General features: G+C 43.2%; 1 protein-coding gene across 1 annotated transcript in view; it reads left to right on the top strand.

Annotated features, from left to right (window-relative positions):
* The window catches only part of MSH2 (mutS homolog 2), a 123409-nt gene extending 105418 nt beyond the window's left edge, over positions 1-17991 (top strand). The window contains exons 13-16 of the mRNA XM_044289667.1: positions 4330-4534; positions 9134-9381; positions 15212-15384; positions 17683-17991. Coding sequence (XP_044145602.1) covers positions 4330-4534; positions 9134-9381; positions 15212-15384; positions 17683-17853 — 797 coding nt within the window. The 3' untranslated portion in view covers positions 17854-17991. The remainder of the gene's footprint in view (positions 1-4329; positions 4535-9133; positions 9382-15211; positions 15385-17682) is intronic.
* The last annotated feature ends 1073 nt before the right edge of the window (positions 17992-19064 follow it).

The following is a 19064-nucleotide window of genomic DNA, read 5'->3' as shown; positions in this document are numbered from 1 at the left end:
GTCAGCGTCTTCTGTTTTTTATTCAGTGATCTACTAATTAGCGACGAACATGATTTAATGTGACCTGATACAAAAAGTATTCTTCATTATTTATTTCCTTTCTATAAAGGGAAGGACATGACTTTCTCGTTTCCTTCCTTCGTTTGTTATTCTGCTGCTGTCTCTAATAGGTGAGTTGTGCTGCTGCGGCTTGGTTGTATGTGTACGGTATGTCCGTAATTGCTGTGGGAAATTTCAGCAAGAATCCGCAGGGAACTAGATACTCTGCAAAGAGGAAAAGAGGAGGGAGGGCTAGCAGTACCGAATGCATGGCTCTACTACATTTCAGCACAGTTGCAACAGTTGAGGGGATGGGGGAGGACTCCTGGAGACGTTGCCTCAGCCAGATTGGTGGCGCACATTATCGGTCACGACTCACCGGTGGTCTTGTTGGAAAATAACGGAATTGTTGGTAGGCTGCCAGGGCATCCCACACTTTCCATGATATACAAAGTTTGGCAGAAATGTCGGGCGCTGTTATCAGTAAAAGGATTTACACAGTTTTCCCCTATCTGGAGGAATCCGCATCTTCCTGAACTATTCCAATTAGATGGCTTCTCACCCTGGGAGCGCAAAGGAGTGAGGTATCTACGGCAACTACAGAGTGCTGATGGCTTTAAGTCCTTTGAGCAGTTGAGAACTGAATTTGGTCTCCCAAATACGGCCTTCTATCAATTTTTGCAACTACGGCATGCCTTTCAGAAACAGGCTAGCTCTAGATCATTGAAATGTACTACGGTCCCATTGTTTCAGCAACTTCTTACTAACAGTTCCTCGTGCGGTTTAATATCATCTACCTACAGGAACTTATATGTGAAGTCAATTAAACAAGAGGTTTTGGCAGTTAAATCTAAATGGGAAAGCGAGGTTGGGCCGATTTCAGAAGAGCAGTGGAAGATGATCCTAGCACTCACCCCGCAACTGTCAGTTTGTGAAGGGCAGCACATGTCCCAGTTTTTTTTACTACACCGGGTGTATAGGACGCCAGATTTTTTGTGTCGGATAGGTGTTCGGGGGGATGCAGATTGTCCTAGATGTGGCTTGAGCCCTGCTACCTTAATGCACATGTTCTGGGATTGTGCGGAGCTCCGGAATTTCTGGTCCTCAGTTCTGGCCTTAATAAAAGACGCATTTAATATCACGGTTCCGCCTGGTCCGAGAACATGTATAGTAGGAATATTAGACATCAAAAATCGCCATCACCGTCTGGGAGTGCAGCGTCTGCTATTCCAGGCTAGGAAACTAATAGCCAGATTCTGGCTTAGACCTCAACCACCGTCTAGGGGAGAATTCCTTAGTAGGATGTCAGATGGTAATACGCCTAGAAAAAGGTGTATATGTTAAAAGGCAATGTGTAACTGAAATTTACCAAAATATGGGATAAGTGGGAGGAATTTCGGATACAGTGTCCGGATTAGCCTCTCGTCTTAGTTGAAATATGAGACGGTAGAGGCACAGTCCCTGATTTCTTTTGTTCTTCAGCTTAATCAGCTATAGACGTATGATGTATGAAAGTGATTAGCATTACACAGGATGGGTGTCAAGATGAATATTAAACAGATAGGAGAAGTACACCAAAGGCTATGATTAAGATACATTAATAAAATAGCTGATGTTGGAGTTCGGATCCGTTCCATCGCTCGGGTAAGGGGGGGGGGGGGATTGGGTTACAGTTGGGCAGGGAGGGTTGATCTTTTGTTCATTAATTACAATGGATGGAAAGGTGGTTTGTACATGGTATACTGTGTAACTAGATTACTTGATCTTAGGTGCATCTCGTGTTATGCCTGTTGCCATATTACATACTAATGGAAGTGACTCTTTGGCAATCATGTAATGCTATGATACTATTATCAACTGATGCATGTATAATGTGCAGGCCAATTTCTTTCTTTGTATTTTTGTAATTTTCACAAAATTCCAAATAAAAATTATCTGATTTAAAAAAAAATAAAAGAATCCGCAGGGAAAATTTGCACGACACGTGGGTAATTTGTGCAGTTCCCTCTCACTTTGCTAGAAATGTAATCGGTTTCCGATTTTAAGTCGGCAAATGCAGATGGAAAATCTACAGCAATTTCTTACATAAGGACAAGCCCCTAGTGTCACAGAATTTTAAATTCCCTGTCCTCCTGACAATTTGGGAGCACCTTTTCCGAGAGATCTGTTGTAGCGTTCCTCTGTTATTCCTTCTTGTTCTTAGACTGACATTGTCAAAACTGATGATTGGACAGTTTCAGATACGCATCCCAACCGTTAAAATCCAGGGTCAACTTAGTTGTAAATTCCTAGTAGGAATACCAGAGGAACAGCACTGCAGAGTTCTACCAGCCATATTATAATTATGACCTTTATTTATGTAAATCTCCAGCTCTATTCAGATAAATGGAGTCTTGCTGCAGCCTCAACAGCATTTGGCAGGGAGCTCCGCTGTGCTGGGAAGCTTTCAAGAGAGGGTGCAGTGCTGTGGCCCCTTTAGGCCCCATACACACAAGGACAGGCACTATGCAATGTACAGCACTGTGCTTTATGAGCAGAGTAAAGGCCATAGCGCTACTGCGAGCACTGCTGCCTTCTCAAATAGCTGATCGGTGGTGGTCCTGGGTGTCAGACGTCCACCGATCAAATACTGATGACCTATTCTGAGGACATGTACATGATTAACGTATGTATTAAAGTGTTTTTCAGAAACTTAAATACTGAAGACTTGTGATGAGCGAATTTCATATTTTGAAATTAGTTTGTGCTTCGTTAGGTGGTAAAAGCAGAATTGCGTTATGGATTTCGTTACCACGGACCATATTGCAGTTCTATGACGGAATGCCTTTAGAGGCATTCAGTTATTCATTCCGTCATAATATAAGTCTATGCTGCATAACTGATCCGTCCTGTTTCTGTAATGTAGGGGAGTCCTCTCCAGCATAACGGAAACGGGACGGATCCGTCACGCAGGCCATAGACTTCTGTTATGACTGAATGAATAACGGAATGCCTCTAAAGGCATTCCGTCAAAGAATTGCGTTATGGTCCGTGGTAACGGAATCCATAACGCAATTCTGCTTTTACCATCAAGCGAAGCGTAAACGAATTTCATAACATGAAATCCGCTCATCTCTACTGATGTATCTTCAGGATAAGTCATCAGTATCTGATCGCTGGGAGTCCGCCACTAATCAGCTCTCAGTGGCCTTCTCTCCGCTTTCCCTAGGCCAGTGACGACACGTTTATTGGTCACATGGCCCAGGCAAAGCTCAGCCCCATAGAAGTGATTCGGGCTGATCTCCATACTGTTCCTCCCCCAGCAGCAGACGTTGAGGAAGAGAAGGGTTGGCCATGTTGGTTTTCAACCGGCCAGTCTCTTTGTTCTTAGGAACATGAGTCACTGCCACAGGTGTCGGAAGCAGACTTCTTCTGTCCCTATTGAGAACACGTATTTGCTCGACTAACATACATGTGTATGAAATAGTGAAGAGAAGTATTGTGCCGACAACTATCTAATATGTATGGGCAGCCTAATACAGTCTCCAGGAGAGGATGGCGAGCATCCTCCACAGAGACTAGTGTGTCTGGGAAGCTGCATACAGAAAGTGATCTGTATACATACATTTGCTTCTGCTTCATCTAGGCCTCCAGCAGCTCAATAGAACTGGCACACTAGATGCCTCTGCTAACTCTACCCAAGTCTGTACAGAAAAGTGAGCTGCAGAGAACAGGAATAGTCAGCCTGTTTTGTGTGTTTCTATGGCCAAAATGGAAGCTGTAATGTTTCAGGATTTTTTTTTTTTTTTATAGATTCACAACAAAAAAAATAAGAAATATGTTTAAAATGTTCAACCCGATTTAAGTAGTTTGATGTGTTTCCTTAAAGCAATATGAGTGTGTATGTGTGTGTGTGTGTGTGTGTGTGTGTGTGTATATATATATATATATATAATATATATATAATTTTTTTTTATTATTGTGTCCTACACATACTGCAGCACTTCTGCATGTGTTATCCTACTGGGAAGCAGCAGGAAAGGCGTTTGCCATCAGCAAAGCTTCCCAGTTTTTTTTGGCTTCCTTTATGAGTATTGTGGGTAGTAATGGTCTGGAAGGGTCTTGCTGCAAATGTGTTTCCTTCTACCCAGATGTAGCTTTACCAGAGGTGATCCTACGTGTTGTGACGCTCAAGAACTCTACCTTGGAATCTGTTAGTGCCATATTGACTTTGCTCTGTTAGCTGTATTCCTAATACTGGTTTATGGGTGGATTGTGCAAAACTAACAGTTCACTTTATTTTGTTGACAGGCCCTAACATGGGTGGGAAGTCCACATATATTCGCCAGACCGGAGTGATTGTTCTCATGGCTCAGATTGGCTGCTTTGTACCATGTGACTCTGCAGAAGTGAGCATAGTGGACTGCATTCTCGCCCGAGTTGGAGCCGGAGACAGTCAACTAAAAGGAGTGTCTACGTTCATGGCTGAGATGCTAGAAACGGCTTCGATCCTCAGGTATCATTCTTTATTGACATACTCTTGGGGGGAAAAAATAAAAATATATATCTATATCTATCTCTCATGGAGCAAGTCCTGGAGTAGTCTGTCTCAAAGGGGTTTTCTGGGTTCAGCGTGTTGATGGCCTATCCTCTGTTTAGGCTATCAATATTAAATTAGTTGTGTCCAACTCTTGGCATCTTTCTGATCAGCTTTTTGAAGGTGCTGCGGTCTCTTCTGTTGTTTACATGGACCTTTAACCTGCACGCCGTCTGCTTGGTTGCGGTGGTGGAGGATATTGCAGCTTTGTCCCATTCACGTGAATGCATTGAAGCTGCAGTATCTTGCACCTACTAAGTAGACGTGTGTGCTGATGGCTGGTCCCATGTAAACAGTGAAGAGGTGGAATTGCTTCCACGAGCGCTACGGCTTTTGCTAACAATCAGAACCCTACAGATCTGATAGCGATTGGCCAGCAAGATCGTGAACCTGGAAAACCCCTTTAAAGGAGGCCGAAACTTTTAGTAAAATCACAAATGGTGCAGCAGCGCCTCTAAGAGCCCTCTGCACTGTTGGCATTCATTGGCTGTGCTTTGCTTTTCCAGCTTATGGAGTATGGATTCATAGAAAGTGTATGGGATCCGTACTCTGCATGCCAAAAAAGAGTGCTCAACATCTTGTTTGACATCACCGCAGCCAATCACATAGCGTGGTAGTATCGGACTCCTCTTCCGTCATGACAGATGGTTGCAAGAGGAGCCATTGCGGCCTGTGATTGGCTGTGGAGATGTGAAACCAGATGTTGACATCGCTGGAGCTCCGAGGAACCTCGCAGGCCAGGAGGAGCAGCTGAGAGCCGGCACCGGGAAGCAGGTTGGCAGGGGGTGGGATTAACCCTTTTAAGATTACACTTTACTAATTAAGCCCTTGACTCCTGCAAAACTAATAAAGCCACAATTTGGGAACCGATTTCCGCTTTCAGTTTGCACATGGGGCTAGAAAATGTCTCAAAGATGCAGGCTGCTTCTGCTAAATTCTCTCTCGCACTTGCTGCCTGGATGCTCCTAACACAACATTGGTTTTATCCGTCATTACTTTGTTACTGTACCTATTGTAATTAAATGGGACATGACTGGGTGTTAATTGCCGGTGAAGCAGATGTTCCTCCCTTATGGCCGATCGTTGTATCAGTTATGGATGATTGATGTCCTAATACCAGCCGACAGTTACACATGATGGAAGCCCGGCCTGCCACATAATAGGGAAGATGGTGTCTCTACAGCTCAGCATATTGTGTGCGGACTTCTCCATCCAGCATATTGTCCGTCTTGCCAGGTAGCAGTTTGACCTAATTAGTAAGCGAGGTGAAGAAAACTGCAGAACGGAAGAAACCTAATGATCTCAAAGCACAAATGCAAGAATGAGGTGAACTTGAGTAACACAAGATCTTGCAGGTCCAAGCGCATTGCTAACCTCTGTAAAAATGTTTTTTTGTTTTTGTTTGTTTTTATGATGCCTCCAACTTAAAGGGGTTAATTCTAAAGCCCAGTGAAATGGAAGATCGTTAGGTTAATACTTGCCCGTCCATCACGCTGCACGTACTACTGTCCCTGCCACACTCCCACAGGCTGCGGGCTCTTTCACCGGGGTCCCGACTCGATATGTTCTCCATTTCCTGCTAGATTTATTTCAAGCAGTCCGCTTAGAGGGTGTGTTCTTTCTGACCATGTGTGTCCATCTCAGTGAGCAGGACAGAGAAATAAGAAAAGGAGCAAACAGCAGGTGGCGCTGTAGAGGTGGATTTCATTGAATAACACAGTGGTTATACTACATGTTTTATGACAGGCAATTGCAAAAGTATTCAGACCCAGGTGCTGGTTTAAAAACTGTAAAATATTTTTCGTCAGACAGCCCCTTTAACTGAACGATCTTTCTTCCACAGGGCATTGGAAAGAACGTTTCTTATAAATAGCCCTTATTTGGTACAACCACTAGCATATGTGATTTGTAGTGTTTTCCTAGTGTACTCTGTCAGGCTCTGGTGATCTGAGTACAGAGCACTGGTTGGGGGGGTGTCCCTGCACAGACTGACAATGAGAACACGGATTTGGACACTGTCGGACCATGCAGGGACACCCCCCACCAAACTGGTAACACTCAGTTGCAGATTAATTAAAGATGTTGTGCCCATCTCACCGGCCCTAGGTGGCCAGCATTACAAAACAAAATAGCGGGCCATTGCTCCACTGTTTCTGTAGTTATCATTTTCGTCAGTGGGAGCTACGTAAACGGCCCACTCGGCTGTTTCTGTACGCCTGGCTATCGTGTGGCAGCGCTTAGTCCCATCAGGCAGGGAAAACTGCGAGATGGGGCAATGTAAGTTTTAGTTGCAATAACTGAGGAACGGAACGATATGGTTCTAAAAAAAAATGTTTCTGAATTATTGCTTGGAAATAAGATTTGGTAAAACAGACATGTCGGGAGAGTTGACAAGGGCTTTCTAAAGCGCTGCCCTGTTTGAGGTTGGCATAGTTTGGGGACAGGTCCTATTAGCCCATATAGCACATACAATATTGTGATGTTTGGCTAATAGGAGCAATCAAAGAATAAATCAGACTCCTGGTACACTGTATTCATAAGGAGGTCCTCCCCCGCTGTCAGAAGTGATTGACAGACTGCGGTTTATCTGCATACACGGCAGTCGGCCATCAATCACTGTAGGGAGAGGCGGGGGAGCAGTCTTGTCCTGTGTGTTGGCTTCTATAGTTATTTTTGTGCTATATGGGCTGATAGGAGAGAGGACTTGTTCTCTTTACTGTGCTGCCCTTGAAGGGATGGTCCATGCGTATATCAGGCATGGGAAGGCGCAACTGTACGCTAGGCGGTTGGGTTGCCGAGCCAAATGTCTGCCACTCCTCTACCTACATAGACTAGGATCCGTGCTTACCCGCTGAGTCCTAGTTGCCTTGGATCAGTCTCAACCACTTGGCATGCAGTTGGGTTTCACAATGTTAAATTGGACATGAGACTGTAGCTCGACAACCCCCTTAAATAGGGCAGCATGTGCCATTCACAGACCAGTCATATCTCCCGACACATCTGTTTTTAGTAAACGCTTGTATTCCTCATAAAATAAGGCTACTTTCACATCTGCGTTTTTGCTGTATTCGGCAGGGGATCAGCAAAAACGCATCTGATCAGTAATACAACAGTCTGCGTCCATTCAGAATGGATCTAACGGTTTTATTATCTCTAAAATGAACAAGACGGATCTGGCACTAAAACCGTTGTAAGTCAATGGGTGCGGTCTTGATCAGTATCTCGTGACTCACACACAAATGCTGCTTGCAACGGTTTTGTGTCCAGCATGGGAGCGCAACAAAACAGAATGCATTCTGGTGCACTACTTTCCAGTTTGTTCCGTTTTGTCCCCATTGACAACGAATGGGGGCAAAACGGAAGCGTTGTTCTTCAGTTTTGAGATCCTATGACTGATCTCCAAACCGGAAAGGAAAACGCAGATGTGAAAGTAGCCCAACAATTCTGGGGCATCTTTTCTTATAATTCTGTGTTGCTCCTTCGTTATTCCTACTATAAATGCATTAGTAAATTGACAACTGAGCATCCCCTTGTCAAAAAAGGAGTCTCTCTATACAGTCTAACTCTATCCCCAAACCGTTTTGTTCATGCATTTCGAGGAGTAATAACAGAGGAGCGGCACAGCACAGGGTCATAAGAAAAGATGCTCCCGTTGTTTTGTGGAGAATACAAATGGAAAAGTTGCCCCAGAATTATTCCATGGGGAAAACAATATTTTACTGAATTACACGGCAAGGGGATCAGACTCGAACGGAGCAGCGGATCTAGTATATTCGGAAATGCTGCCGGTTTCTTCTTCTGCAGGAAAATTAATGTAATTCTTTTAAGTTGTGGCATTTTGTATTACACTATTACGCCATACTTCTGTCTGCAGCCTTTTTATTGCTGTGGATAATTGCTTTGCCTTAATTAATTCGAGTGGCAGACTACAAAAATACAAGGAAGGTGAAGTCTGTCTGGAACAGTTGGAGTTTTCTCATAACACAAAGTTGGAATTTCTTTTAATTTTGGAAGACATACGTGGGGGATCAATGAACAGATAGTTGCATCAGCTCACACTGTAATATGGTTGGTTCAAGCAGTACAATCTGCATGTTTTTCCCATATTTATAGCAAATATGTGTCATACCCGTAGCTGTCCAGGTGACCCTGCCTGAACAAGGGTCCAACATTTAAGTGGCTTGTCTCCGTCCAGTATGTGGCTGTTGTCCTTGGGTGCCATTAGGCACGTTGCAATTTCATTTATCTATATTATAAAAATCTGTATCTGTCTGGACGCCTGTCCGTCTGCTTTTTTTTTTGCATATTCCCTTAGTTTTCATTACTGAATTAATGGTATCTGATCTGTATACAGAATGGCATGTGTGCCTCTTCCCAGCATCCTGTTTTCTGCCATGTAGGGGTTTCCGTCATATTATGCCGTACACGCGGGTGTTGTAATTTTCACATCTGCAACCAACTTTTTGGATGCTTTATTTCATCCAGTTTGGTCCAATTCCTCAATATGTTTTGTCGCAGATCAGCCACAGAGAATTCCCTGATTATCATCGATGAACTAGGGAGAGGGACCTCAACCTATGACGGCTTTGGCTTGGCATGGGCCATCTCAGAGTACATCTCTACTAAAATCCAGGCGTTTTGTATGTTCGCCACTCACTTTCATGAACTGACCGCTCTGGCTGACCAGGAGCCTACAGTGAACAATCTACATGTTACCGCTTTAACAACCGATGAAACGCTCACCATGCTTTACCGGATCAAAACAGGTAGGAAATTGTGAGCCTCTGACTCCCCTGCATGATATACCCTGCAGTCGTACTGCTCTATTACACAGCATGAAGAGGACAGCTAGAGATTTGGAGGCCTAAATTTCACGGTTAAAGGGCTTTGTACACAATGTTGTATTAAGCCTCATTCACACGTCAGTCTTCCATGGACGTGTGCTGTATGTGTTCCCCACGAACAGCACACGTTCCCATTGATTTTAATGTGTGTATTCAGACATTAGTGTTTTTAGCCCAAATGCATGCTCTATTTTGTCAGTGTTCACAGATTACTAGGAAGCGATGCTTAGAAAATAATTTTTCAGCTGTTTAGTGTCAATAACAAACGGACACGCGGACTCAACGAGGATCCATCATGGACATCTTCACAGAGACATCACTGACCACCTTTTCACGGATTGAAAGGGGTTTTCTGGGAATTAAGAAAATGAAAATACTTAAATATTACTTCATTATAAATATATTCCCCTAGTTTTGTCCGGGAAGCAATCATTAGGAAAAATAAAATGGCTGCCGTCCTACTAGTCCACACAAAACCTGTCCTAATTACAAAGGATAAAAAGGTTAAAGAGCTGTGCTATTTTCCTCTCTTACTTGTCAGGGATTACGATCCTGAATACAGATAAGATCTTCAGATGAATTTCTGTAGGAATGGAGTTTATTAGGAGACATGAAGTACAGCCAGGAGGGTGGGGGTGTAGATAATGAGCACCAGCACTTGTATGCAGTCTCCATTACCACAGCCCCACATTACATGTCCTGTCTGTCCACTGTACTTCATGTCTCCTCATGAACTCCATTCCTACAGAGATTCAGCTGAAGATCTTATCTGTATTCAGGATCATAACTCCTGACAAGCAGAGCAGAGAGGAGGATAAGGCAGCTCTTTTTAACTCGGTGTTGTAGAGCAGTGTTTCCCAACCAGTGTGCCTCCAGCTGTTGCAAAACTACAACTCCCAGCATGCCCGGACAGCATTTGGCTGTGCGGGCATGCTGGGAGTTGTAGTTTTGTAACAGCTGGAGGCACACTGGTTGGGAAACACTGTTGTAGAGTAACTTGTTCTGCTGTGTGATTAGGATAGGTTTTGTGTATACTAATAGGACAGCGGCCATTTTATTTCTCCTAATGATTGCTCCCTAGACAAAATAAACCATTATAGCTAATTAAATGTATTTGGGAATATATTTATACTAAAGTATTTTCTTAATTCCTGGAGAACTCCTTTAAGCATGGACACGGACGTGTGAATAAGGCTTTAGGGACTGTGCTCTTTGAGCCAGAATTGAGAGCCTTGACTTCCTCCGATAAAAATCAGCTGAGGGTACCAGAGGATGTGATGTGAGGGAACCATTGAGTTATAGGTAATCATAATTCACACATGTCTTGCATTCATCCTTGAACTGCACAAGCTTTATTGAAGCTTCCCCATTCTCGGATATCCTTGCAAAACATGGTACAGTTACTATATAGGAGCATACAGTAAAGCTTGGTGAAAGTTTTGCAAGAGCATCATTAGTGAGCATTTTGGTTGTTACCCAGCTTTGTATGAAACCATTTAGGGACTGCGTGCTGTTCATTTTGCCTTTGCTACAGCCGCTATGTAGACCAATAGGTATCCGTGGTAACAGACTACAAAGAATTGTATTTTATGTTGAAACTGGTTTTATTTCTCATTTTCTGATGCATTACAACCACGAAGAAATACCGACATTTTTAACATAACAGGAGAATCACTTGAGTACTTGTACATATTTTGAATTAAAATGTTATTTACATGCCTGAATCCCAGCTCCTCACACACTATGTATGTATTATTAGTTGGATTTGGTAGCTTAACTCAGTTGCAGGCTGCACACTGCATAAACTTAGTCTTGAGCAAGCTAGAAGGAGAATTGATTTACTGCAGTCCTTTACTTCCTCCCTGCTGGTATTATCTTTGGGAGTAGATGGGGACATAGTAATTTAAGTATCTCCTACCAAATTATGTTTTGGTGAAAATAACTTTAGGAGGGGAGCGTGTTCAAAGCAACCCATCTAGCTGAATATACTGCCCTATAAGAGGATTATGTGATACATGGTAGGAGACAATTGAAATTGACTAAGTTGCCCATTTTAGCCAACTTTCACCTCATGTTTAGGGGCCGCTTTGAACCTCTGTTCACATTGTTATCCTCTGTGGATTCTGGTTTCTTTGTACATGATATCCATTATTTTTAAGTATTTTTGTGCTAACCCTCATCCATAATTTATTCTCCCCACCGCAGCATTGTGATACCGCATCACCGAGCAGTGATGTCCCATGCTATATCAATAGGGTTGAAGTGTTTGCTTTGCCAGAAGTATATTACATTGTGAGTGCACTGTTTTATTTTACTGGTCTTAGTGGTTTTTATGACCTAAAAACAAAGCCAAGTTGGTGCGGTGGTCATTGATCTGATGTGTTTTTTTTCTAAGACTTTCTGGTAATTGAGTTTCTCAGTACTGCAGCTGCTTGTTAAGCTTCAAACGTGCATCTGGCAATGGTAATCATGCTTTAATAGGAATCCTTTATCACATAATATGTTATTAATTATTACTCATTTATCAAACCGTAATCAGCATGCTGAACCATGTTTCTAATGGTGGTGATTACATTTTATTTACCTGAACGAATACCACTCATTATTGTAATGGGAAATAGCGCTCAAATGTAACGGTGTGGTTTCGGATTTCCAATGGACATTAACACACAGAGATTTTATGTAGACATGTGTGGGCCACTTGGCTTTTATTAAAAGTGTTTGCTTACTGGAAAACTTGGATACTATGTATGAAGGGGGTTATCCCACTAATGTAAAAAATGAAAATCAGATCATATAGTAAGTACATGATGATCTCTATCTAACAAAGCTAGAACCAGTCCTGTACCTCACATGGATCCTGAGATCTCCCCATTCATTGCTCTGCTAGATTTATATCAAGCTGACAGCTCAAGGGGAGTGTGTTGTCTGCTGCAGCTTAGGGGGCGTGTCCATGCTCTCCCTATCACAGCTCAGGGGGCGTGTCTCAGCTCTTCCTATCATAGCTCAGGAGGCAGTTGAAGGATCGAACTGAGCATGTGCGACCATCTAATGAGTAGCTATACAAATTTTTTAATTACATGCAATTACAGAAAGTATTCAGATCCAGGTGCTGGTTTGAAAACTGTAGAATATTTTTCGTGGGACAACCCCTTTTAAGAAATTTCACTCCAGGCAGTGAAATTTGCTAATTTCTGCAGATATTGTAATGGTAGATTTCTAGCTACAACCCTACCAGGACCTTGCACGGGAATGACATCATCATAAAGCATTTATTTTCATGCCTTGATGTTGGGGGTCATTTCCTTGGACAGTGTAGGCTTTTTTTCTTTTTTTGTCTCTGTACACATTAAGAAGCAGAAGGTGTATGAAAATAGGAGATCGTCATAAGAGTAGAACCGAAGGGGCGAGGAGAGCCCATGAAACATGCTGATTATAATCACAAAGGCTTATAGTCCGAGAAAGGAGAACGTACCGTATCTGCATCAAATAACAACAAGCACTTCATGGTTTTGAATAAGTAGTCACTGACAGTTTGGGAAGAAAAATAGCCTAATTTTGGAGAAAAAGACTTCACATACTTGCTATACGTATACAGGTCCTTCTAAAAAAAATTAGCATATTGTGATAAAGTTCATTATTTTCTGTAATGTACTGATAAACATTAGACTTTCATATATTTTAGATTCATTACACACCAACTGAAGTAGTTCAAGCCTTTTATTGTTTTAATATTGATGATTTTGGCATACAGCTCATGAAAACCCAAATTTCCTATCTCGAAAAATTAGCATATTTCATCCGACCAATAAAAGAAAAGTGTTTTTAATACAAAAAAAGTCAACCTTCAAATAATTATGTTCAGTTATGCACTCAATACTTGGTCTGCAATCCTTTTGCAGAAATGACTGCTTCAATGCGGCGTGGCATGGAGGCAATCAGCCTGTGGCACTGCTGAGGTGTTATGGAGGCCCAGGATGCTTCGATAGCGGCCTTAAGCTCATCCAGAGTGTTGGGTCTTGCGTCTCAACTTTCTCTTCCCAATATCCCACAGATTCTCTATGGGGTTCAGGTCAGGAGAGTTGGAAGGCCAATTGAGCACAGTAATACCATGGTCAGTAAACCATTTACCAGTGGTTTTGGCACTGTGAGCAGGTGCCAGGTCGTGCTGAAAAATGACATCTTCATCTCCATAAAGCTTTTCAGCAGATGGAAGCATGAAGTGCTCCAAAATCTCCTGATAGCTAGCTGCATTGACCCTGCCCTTGATAAAACACAGTGGACCAAGACCAGCAGCTGACATGGCACCCCAGACCATCACTGACTGTGGGTACTTGACACTGGACTTCAGGCATTTTGGCATTTCCCTCTCCCCAGTCTTCCTCCAGACTCTGGCACCTTGATTTCCGAATGACATGCAACAGTCCAGTGCTGCTTCTCTGTAGCCCAGGTCAGGCGCTTCTGCCGCTGTTTCTGGGGAATGCGGCACCTGTAGCCCATTTCCTGCACACGCCTGTACACGGTGGCTCTGGATGTTTCTACTCCAGACTCAGTCCACTGCTTCCGCAGGTCCCCCAAGGTCTAGAATCGGTCCTTCTCCACAATCTTCCTCAGAGTCCGGTCACCTCTTCTCGTTGTGCAGCGTTTTCTGCCACACTTTTTCCTTCCCACAGACTTCCCACTGAGGTGCCTTGATACAGCACTCTGGGAACAGCCTATTCGTTCAGAAATTTCTTTCTGTGTCTTACCCTCTTGCTTGAGGGTGTCAATGATGGCCTTCTGGGCAGCAGTCAGGTCGGCAGTCTTACCCATGATTGCGGTTTTGAGTAATGAACCAGGCTGGGAGTTTTTAAAAGCCTCAGGAATCTTTTGCAGGTGTTTAGAGTTAATTAGTTGATTCAGATGATTAGGTTAATAGCTCGTTTAGAGAACCTTTTCATGATATGCTAATTTTATGAGATAGGAATTTTGGGTTTTCATGAGCTGTATGCCAAAATCATCAATATTAAAACAATAAAAGGCTTGAACTACTTCAGTTGGTGTGTAATGAATCTAAAATATATGAAAGTCTAATGTTTATCAGTACATTACAGAAAATAAGGAACTTTATCACAATATGCTAATTTATTTAGAAGGACCTGTAGATTCTGGAGCAAAATGAAATTTACATTTTTGACTGTTTTCCTTTTAAAGGACATCTGTCAGCAGATTTGTACCCATGACACTGGCTGACCTGTTACATGTGCACTTGGCAGCTGAAGGCATCTGTGTTGGTCCTATGTTCACATGTGTCCTCATTGCTGAGAATTTTTTTTTTATTATATGCAAATGAGCCTCTAGGAGCAATAGGGGCGTTGCTGTTACACCTAGAGGCTCTGCTCTCTCTGCAACTGCCACCTCCTCTAGGACAGATGTCCTTTACTATGAATTCTTTGATGGGCACACAGTGGAGGCATGGCATTAGAGACATAGGAGTGGAGTTAGATGAGATGTACTATAGTTTGCCTTACCCACTGACAAAATACATGATTAGTTCTCCCCAGCTGTATATTTAGTTGTTAGCTCTGTGGTTGCTTGGAAGTGTTTTGTACATTTGGTAACCTACTGCAAGTGTGTGGGACTGGTAACTTTTTGTATAGTCATGTCATTTCTCCACTGGATGTCAAACCCAGTTTGTCTAAAAGGTACAGAAACACTAATATTTTGTTCTCACGACCATTCTCTCCTTTACAATGTTATTTTTTTTTTCCAGGCGTTTGTGACCAGAGTTTTGGAATTCACGTAGCGGAGCTTGCTAACTTCCCAAAGCATGTGATAGAAAACGCTAAAGCAAAAGCCTTGGAGCTAGAAGAATTTCAGTTTGTTGGAAGCGGCAGGGACAGCGAGGATGAGCCAGCCTGTAAGAAGCGCTACACAGAAAAAGAGGTTTGTGACCTTATTCTCCATAAACACGATTTCCTTAAAGGGGTTGTCTAGGTTCAGAGCTAAACCCGGACATACCCTTATTTTCACCCAGGCAGCCCCCCTGATGTTAGCATCGGAGCATATCATGCTCCGATGCGCTCCCTCGCCCTGTGCTAAATCGTGCAGGGCACGGGCTCTTTTGTTTACAATAACACCTTGCCAGGCGGAAGCTTCTGCCAGGCAGTGTGTTCGGTGACATCACCGGCTTTGATGGGCGTGCTTTAGCGCTGCCCTAGCAGTTTTCCTGGCTAGGGCAGCGCTAAAGCCTGTCCATCAGTGCCGGTGACGTCACCGGACTTCCTGGTCACCGGAACTCTTGAAAATGTATTTGTCCAGCGCTATTTAGCGCAGGGCAAAGAAGAGCATCAGAGCATGAACTGCTCCGATGCTCAAGTCAGGGGGGCTGCCTGGGTGAACCCGGACAACCCCTTTAAGGGTCCATTCACGTGACCGTATTTCTCGGTCCGCATCCGTTCTGCAATTTTGAGTAACTGGTGCGGACCCATCCATTTTAATGGGGTCGCAAAAGTCCAGGACAGCGCACTGTGTGCTGTCCACATCCATAGTTCCGTGGCCCTGCAAAAAGGTAGAACATGTCCTATTCTTGTCCGCAGTCGCAGACAAGAATATGCATTTCTATCATAGGGCCGGCCATGTGTGGTCCACAAAATGTGGGACGCACGCGGACGGCAAAACACTTACGGACGTGTGAATGGACCCTAAAATTGCAATTTACCTTTAAAACTAGGGTTCTGCAATGACCCATGTTTCACAGTAAAAAATAAAAATAAATAAAATTTTTTACCAGCATTTCACGTATGGAGATAAATGTTGCATGTGATTTTTTTTTTTTTTTTTTGCAATGACTATGGTTACTTGCAAACTTTAAACTTTATTTCCTTAGTTAAATGAGTCAAGTTAATGTTTTGCAATTTCTGTTTACATCTGCTCTAAATCCATTTCGATCTGAAGCGTTAAAGGGGTTTTCCAGGAGTTCAATATTGATGGCCTATCAGGATAGGCCATCAATATTGAACTCCAACAGATCCCGCTGGTATCTGTTGGAAACTGTCAGCAAGTTTAAGCCCCACCCCTCACAATTTAGATGGGCTCGTATTATGAAGTGGTAGTTAGTTGTAAGTACATTAGTAAACATCACTCTTCTCAGAATGCAGATCACCTGAGTAAGTCCTGTGCAGAGGCTGAATGATTTCAGCTCTGAAGCCGGCAGACCTAGCCTATACGTAGACAAGTAATAGTTTATTAACAAAGTTACTGATTATCATATTAATTCTATATGTAAAGCTGAATATTATATACCCTTGCACTTACCCCCGTTCTGAGGGCAGCATATAATCGGGCAGATCTTGGCTAGTGGTTAAAGCTGTGTGTAAATCCCGCTTTGACAGATTGTACCTGTGAGTCCGACTCCCTCATTCATAGATCGTCACCATGTACTACTGTACGCAGTGCTGTGATCATTCTAGCCTCCTTCAGTAAAGCCTCATTCACACGTCAGTGTATCACGGACATGTGCTGTATGGGTTCTCCACGGACAGCACACGTCCCCTTTGCATTACGCATTTTATGGACCACACATTGCCGGCACTCTCATAGACATTTTTTTTTTCTTTTACGCAATTGCGGACAAGATTAGGACATGTTCTAATTTTTTGCGGATACGGAAGTGCGGACAGCAAATTCCGGCCCCATTAAAAATTAATTGGTCCGCACCTGTTCCGCAAAATTGCGGAATGGAGACTGACCCATTTTGCGGACGTGTGAATGGACCCTAAATGTGTGTATTCAGACGTCAATGTTTTAGCAGAGTCCATTGGTCCGTGTTTTCAGCACGGATGCATGCTCTATTTTGTCCGTGTTCACGAATCCATCACGCCCATTATAGTCTATGGTCCATGAAAACCACGGATGCCATACGTGTTTCACGGATCATTAGGAAGAGATGCTTTGAAAATTATTTTTCAGCTGTTCAGTGTCAGTGAAACAATGATGGCACACGGACAGCAAAAAGCGGACCCAACCTGGATCCTTCACGGACAGCTTCACGGATGCATCACTGACCACCTTCTCACTGATTTGAGCACTGACGGACGTGTGAATGAGACTTAAAATAGTATATATAGGCAGTGGCTGTCGGTGCATAATGGGGGTTGTAGTTTTACAACATTCTGGAGAGCCACAGGTTGGAGAGCACTTGTATATCTGATATTCTAATGACAGAGTTGTCTCTCTTGACAGGAAGGTGAGAAGATCATCCAGGACTTTCTTTCCAAAGTAAAAACTCTGCCACTTACAGAAATGTCTGAGGAAGACCTGAAACTCCAACTGAACCAGCTGAAGGCGGATGTTCTGGCCAAGAATAACCGTTTTGTAAATGAAGTTATTTCCCGGGCAAAGACAGTGTCCTGAACGTCAGGAGGAAAGCTGCGGGGAAGTGACGAGCATCTCTGGCTGTTGTTTCAGCTCTTTGTGATACTGTAGGTTATAGGGACGTGCCATGTGCAGCTCTACTGTAGAGGGAAAAATAAAGGTGTTTTTGTACTTTTACAGTTTGTTACTCTCTAAATTGGTACAGAGGATTGCCTTGTGCTACGCAAAAGCCACGTTTAGCCTGACTCTGGAAAGATCATGGAGACCTGCCCCATTTAGATCAATCAACAAAGCACTATCTATAGACAGTTCTTGGCCTTAGAGATAAACTGTATGTGTGCACAACCTCTTAGCCAATAAGTAGTAGGCCAAACCGTGGTCACATCTATTGCAACACATGCTATCATGTTTTGGGCTTCCGTTGTCTGGCACAGGATTTCTGAGTATTGGCCCACTGGCTTCATAATGTCTGCCTTGGCCACCCCCACCCCCCACCTTCAAATAGGGACGTGCCATGGTCAAGTTTCCTGATGCGGTTTTCAAAACCAAGAGTAAATACAAATAATTGTAGAAGTCGTATCTGTCCTTAATACTTTCTCTCCTTTTATGATCACTACTGATTTTGGCTTCAGGAAACCTGACCGTGTGGTCATACACTTAGTGCCAGCTCTGCCTACTCCACAGATCTAGCATGAAAAGTCCACAGCCCTGTCCCTTGCTTCATATCCCTTCAACCTCATTCTCATGACCTTTATGTATTTTGCAGTCTGCAAAATATGGACCATGTTCATTTTGCACTTTTTTTTTTTTGAGGGGACCCATTAACTTTTATGGGTCCATGGTCTGCATTTTGCAGGCCAAGTATAGGACATTTTCTGTCCTTTTGTGGCATAGAAATACACATACGGAAAGCACATGGGTGCATCCGTATGTCCATTTTGCAAAAGATAGAAGTTGTCCTTTTCCTAGCCACAAAATGCGTTGCACAGACTGACGGCAAACGAGTCTACAATAACAATTGGATGCAACACGGACGGCATCCATATTTTGTGGACTGCTAAGTACATACAGCTGTGTGCCTGAGGCCTTAGGGGACTAAAAGATGCAGAGCCACAAGCCCAAACATGTAGACAAGTAGTAGAAGTGACTCCATCCACATGGGGTAAGTAAAATCAAGACAGCCTTTTTTCCTCCAGGGTATATCGGTGACGTTTCAACCCACACGGGGGTCTTTCTCAAGCTGGGGTGCT

This window comes from Bufo gargarizans, chromosome 4 (assembly GCF_014858855.1).
Source record: "Bufo gargarizans isolate SCDJY-AF-19 chromosome 4, ASM1485885v1, whole genome shotgun sequence".
Taxonomy (NCBI): domain Eukaryota; kingdom Metazoa; phylum Chordata; class Amphibia; order Anura; family Bufonidae; genus Bufo; species Bufo gargarizans.
Note: the sequence above shows the minus strand (reverse complement) of the source record. Positions and strands in the feature narration are given on the sequence as shown.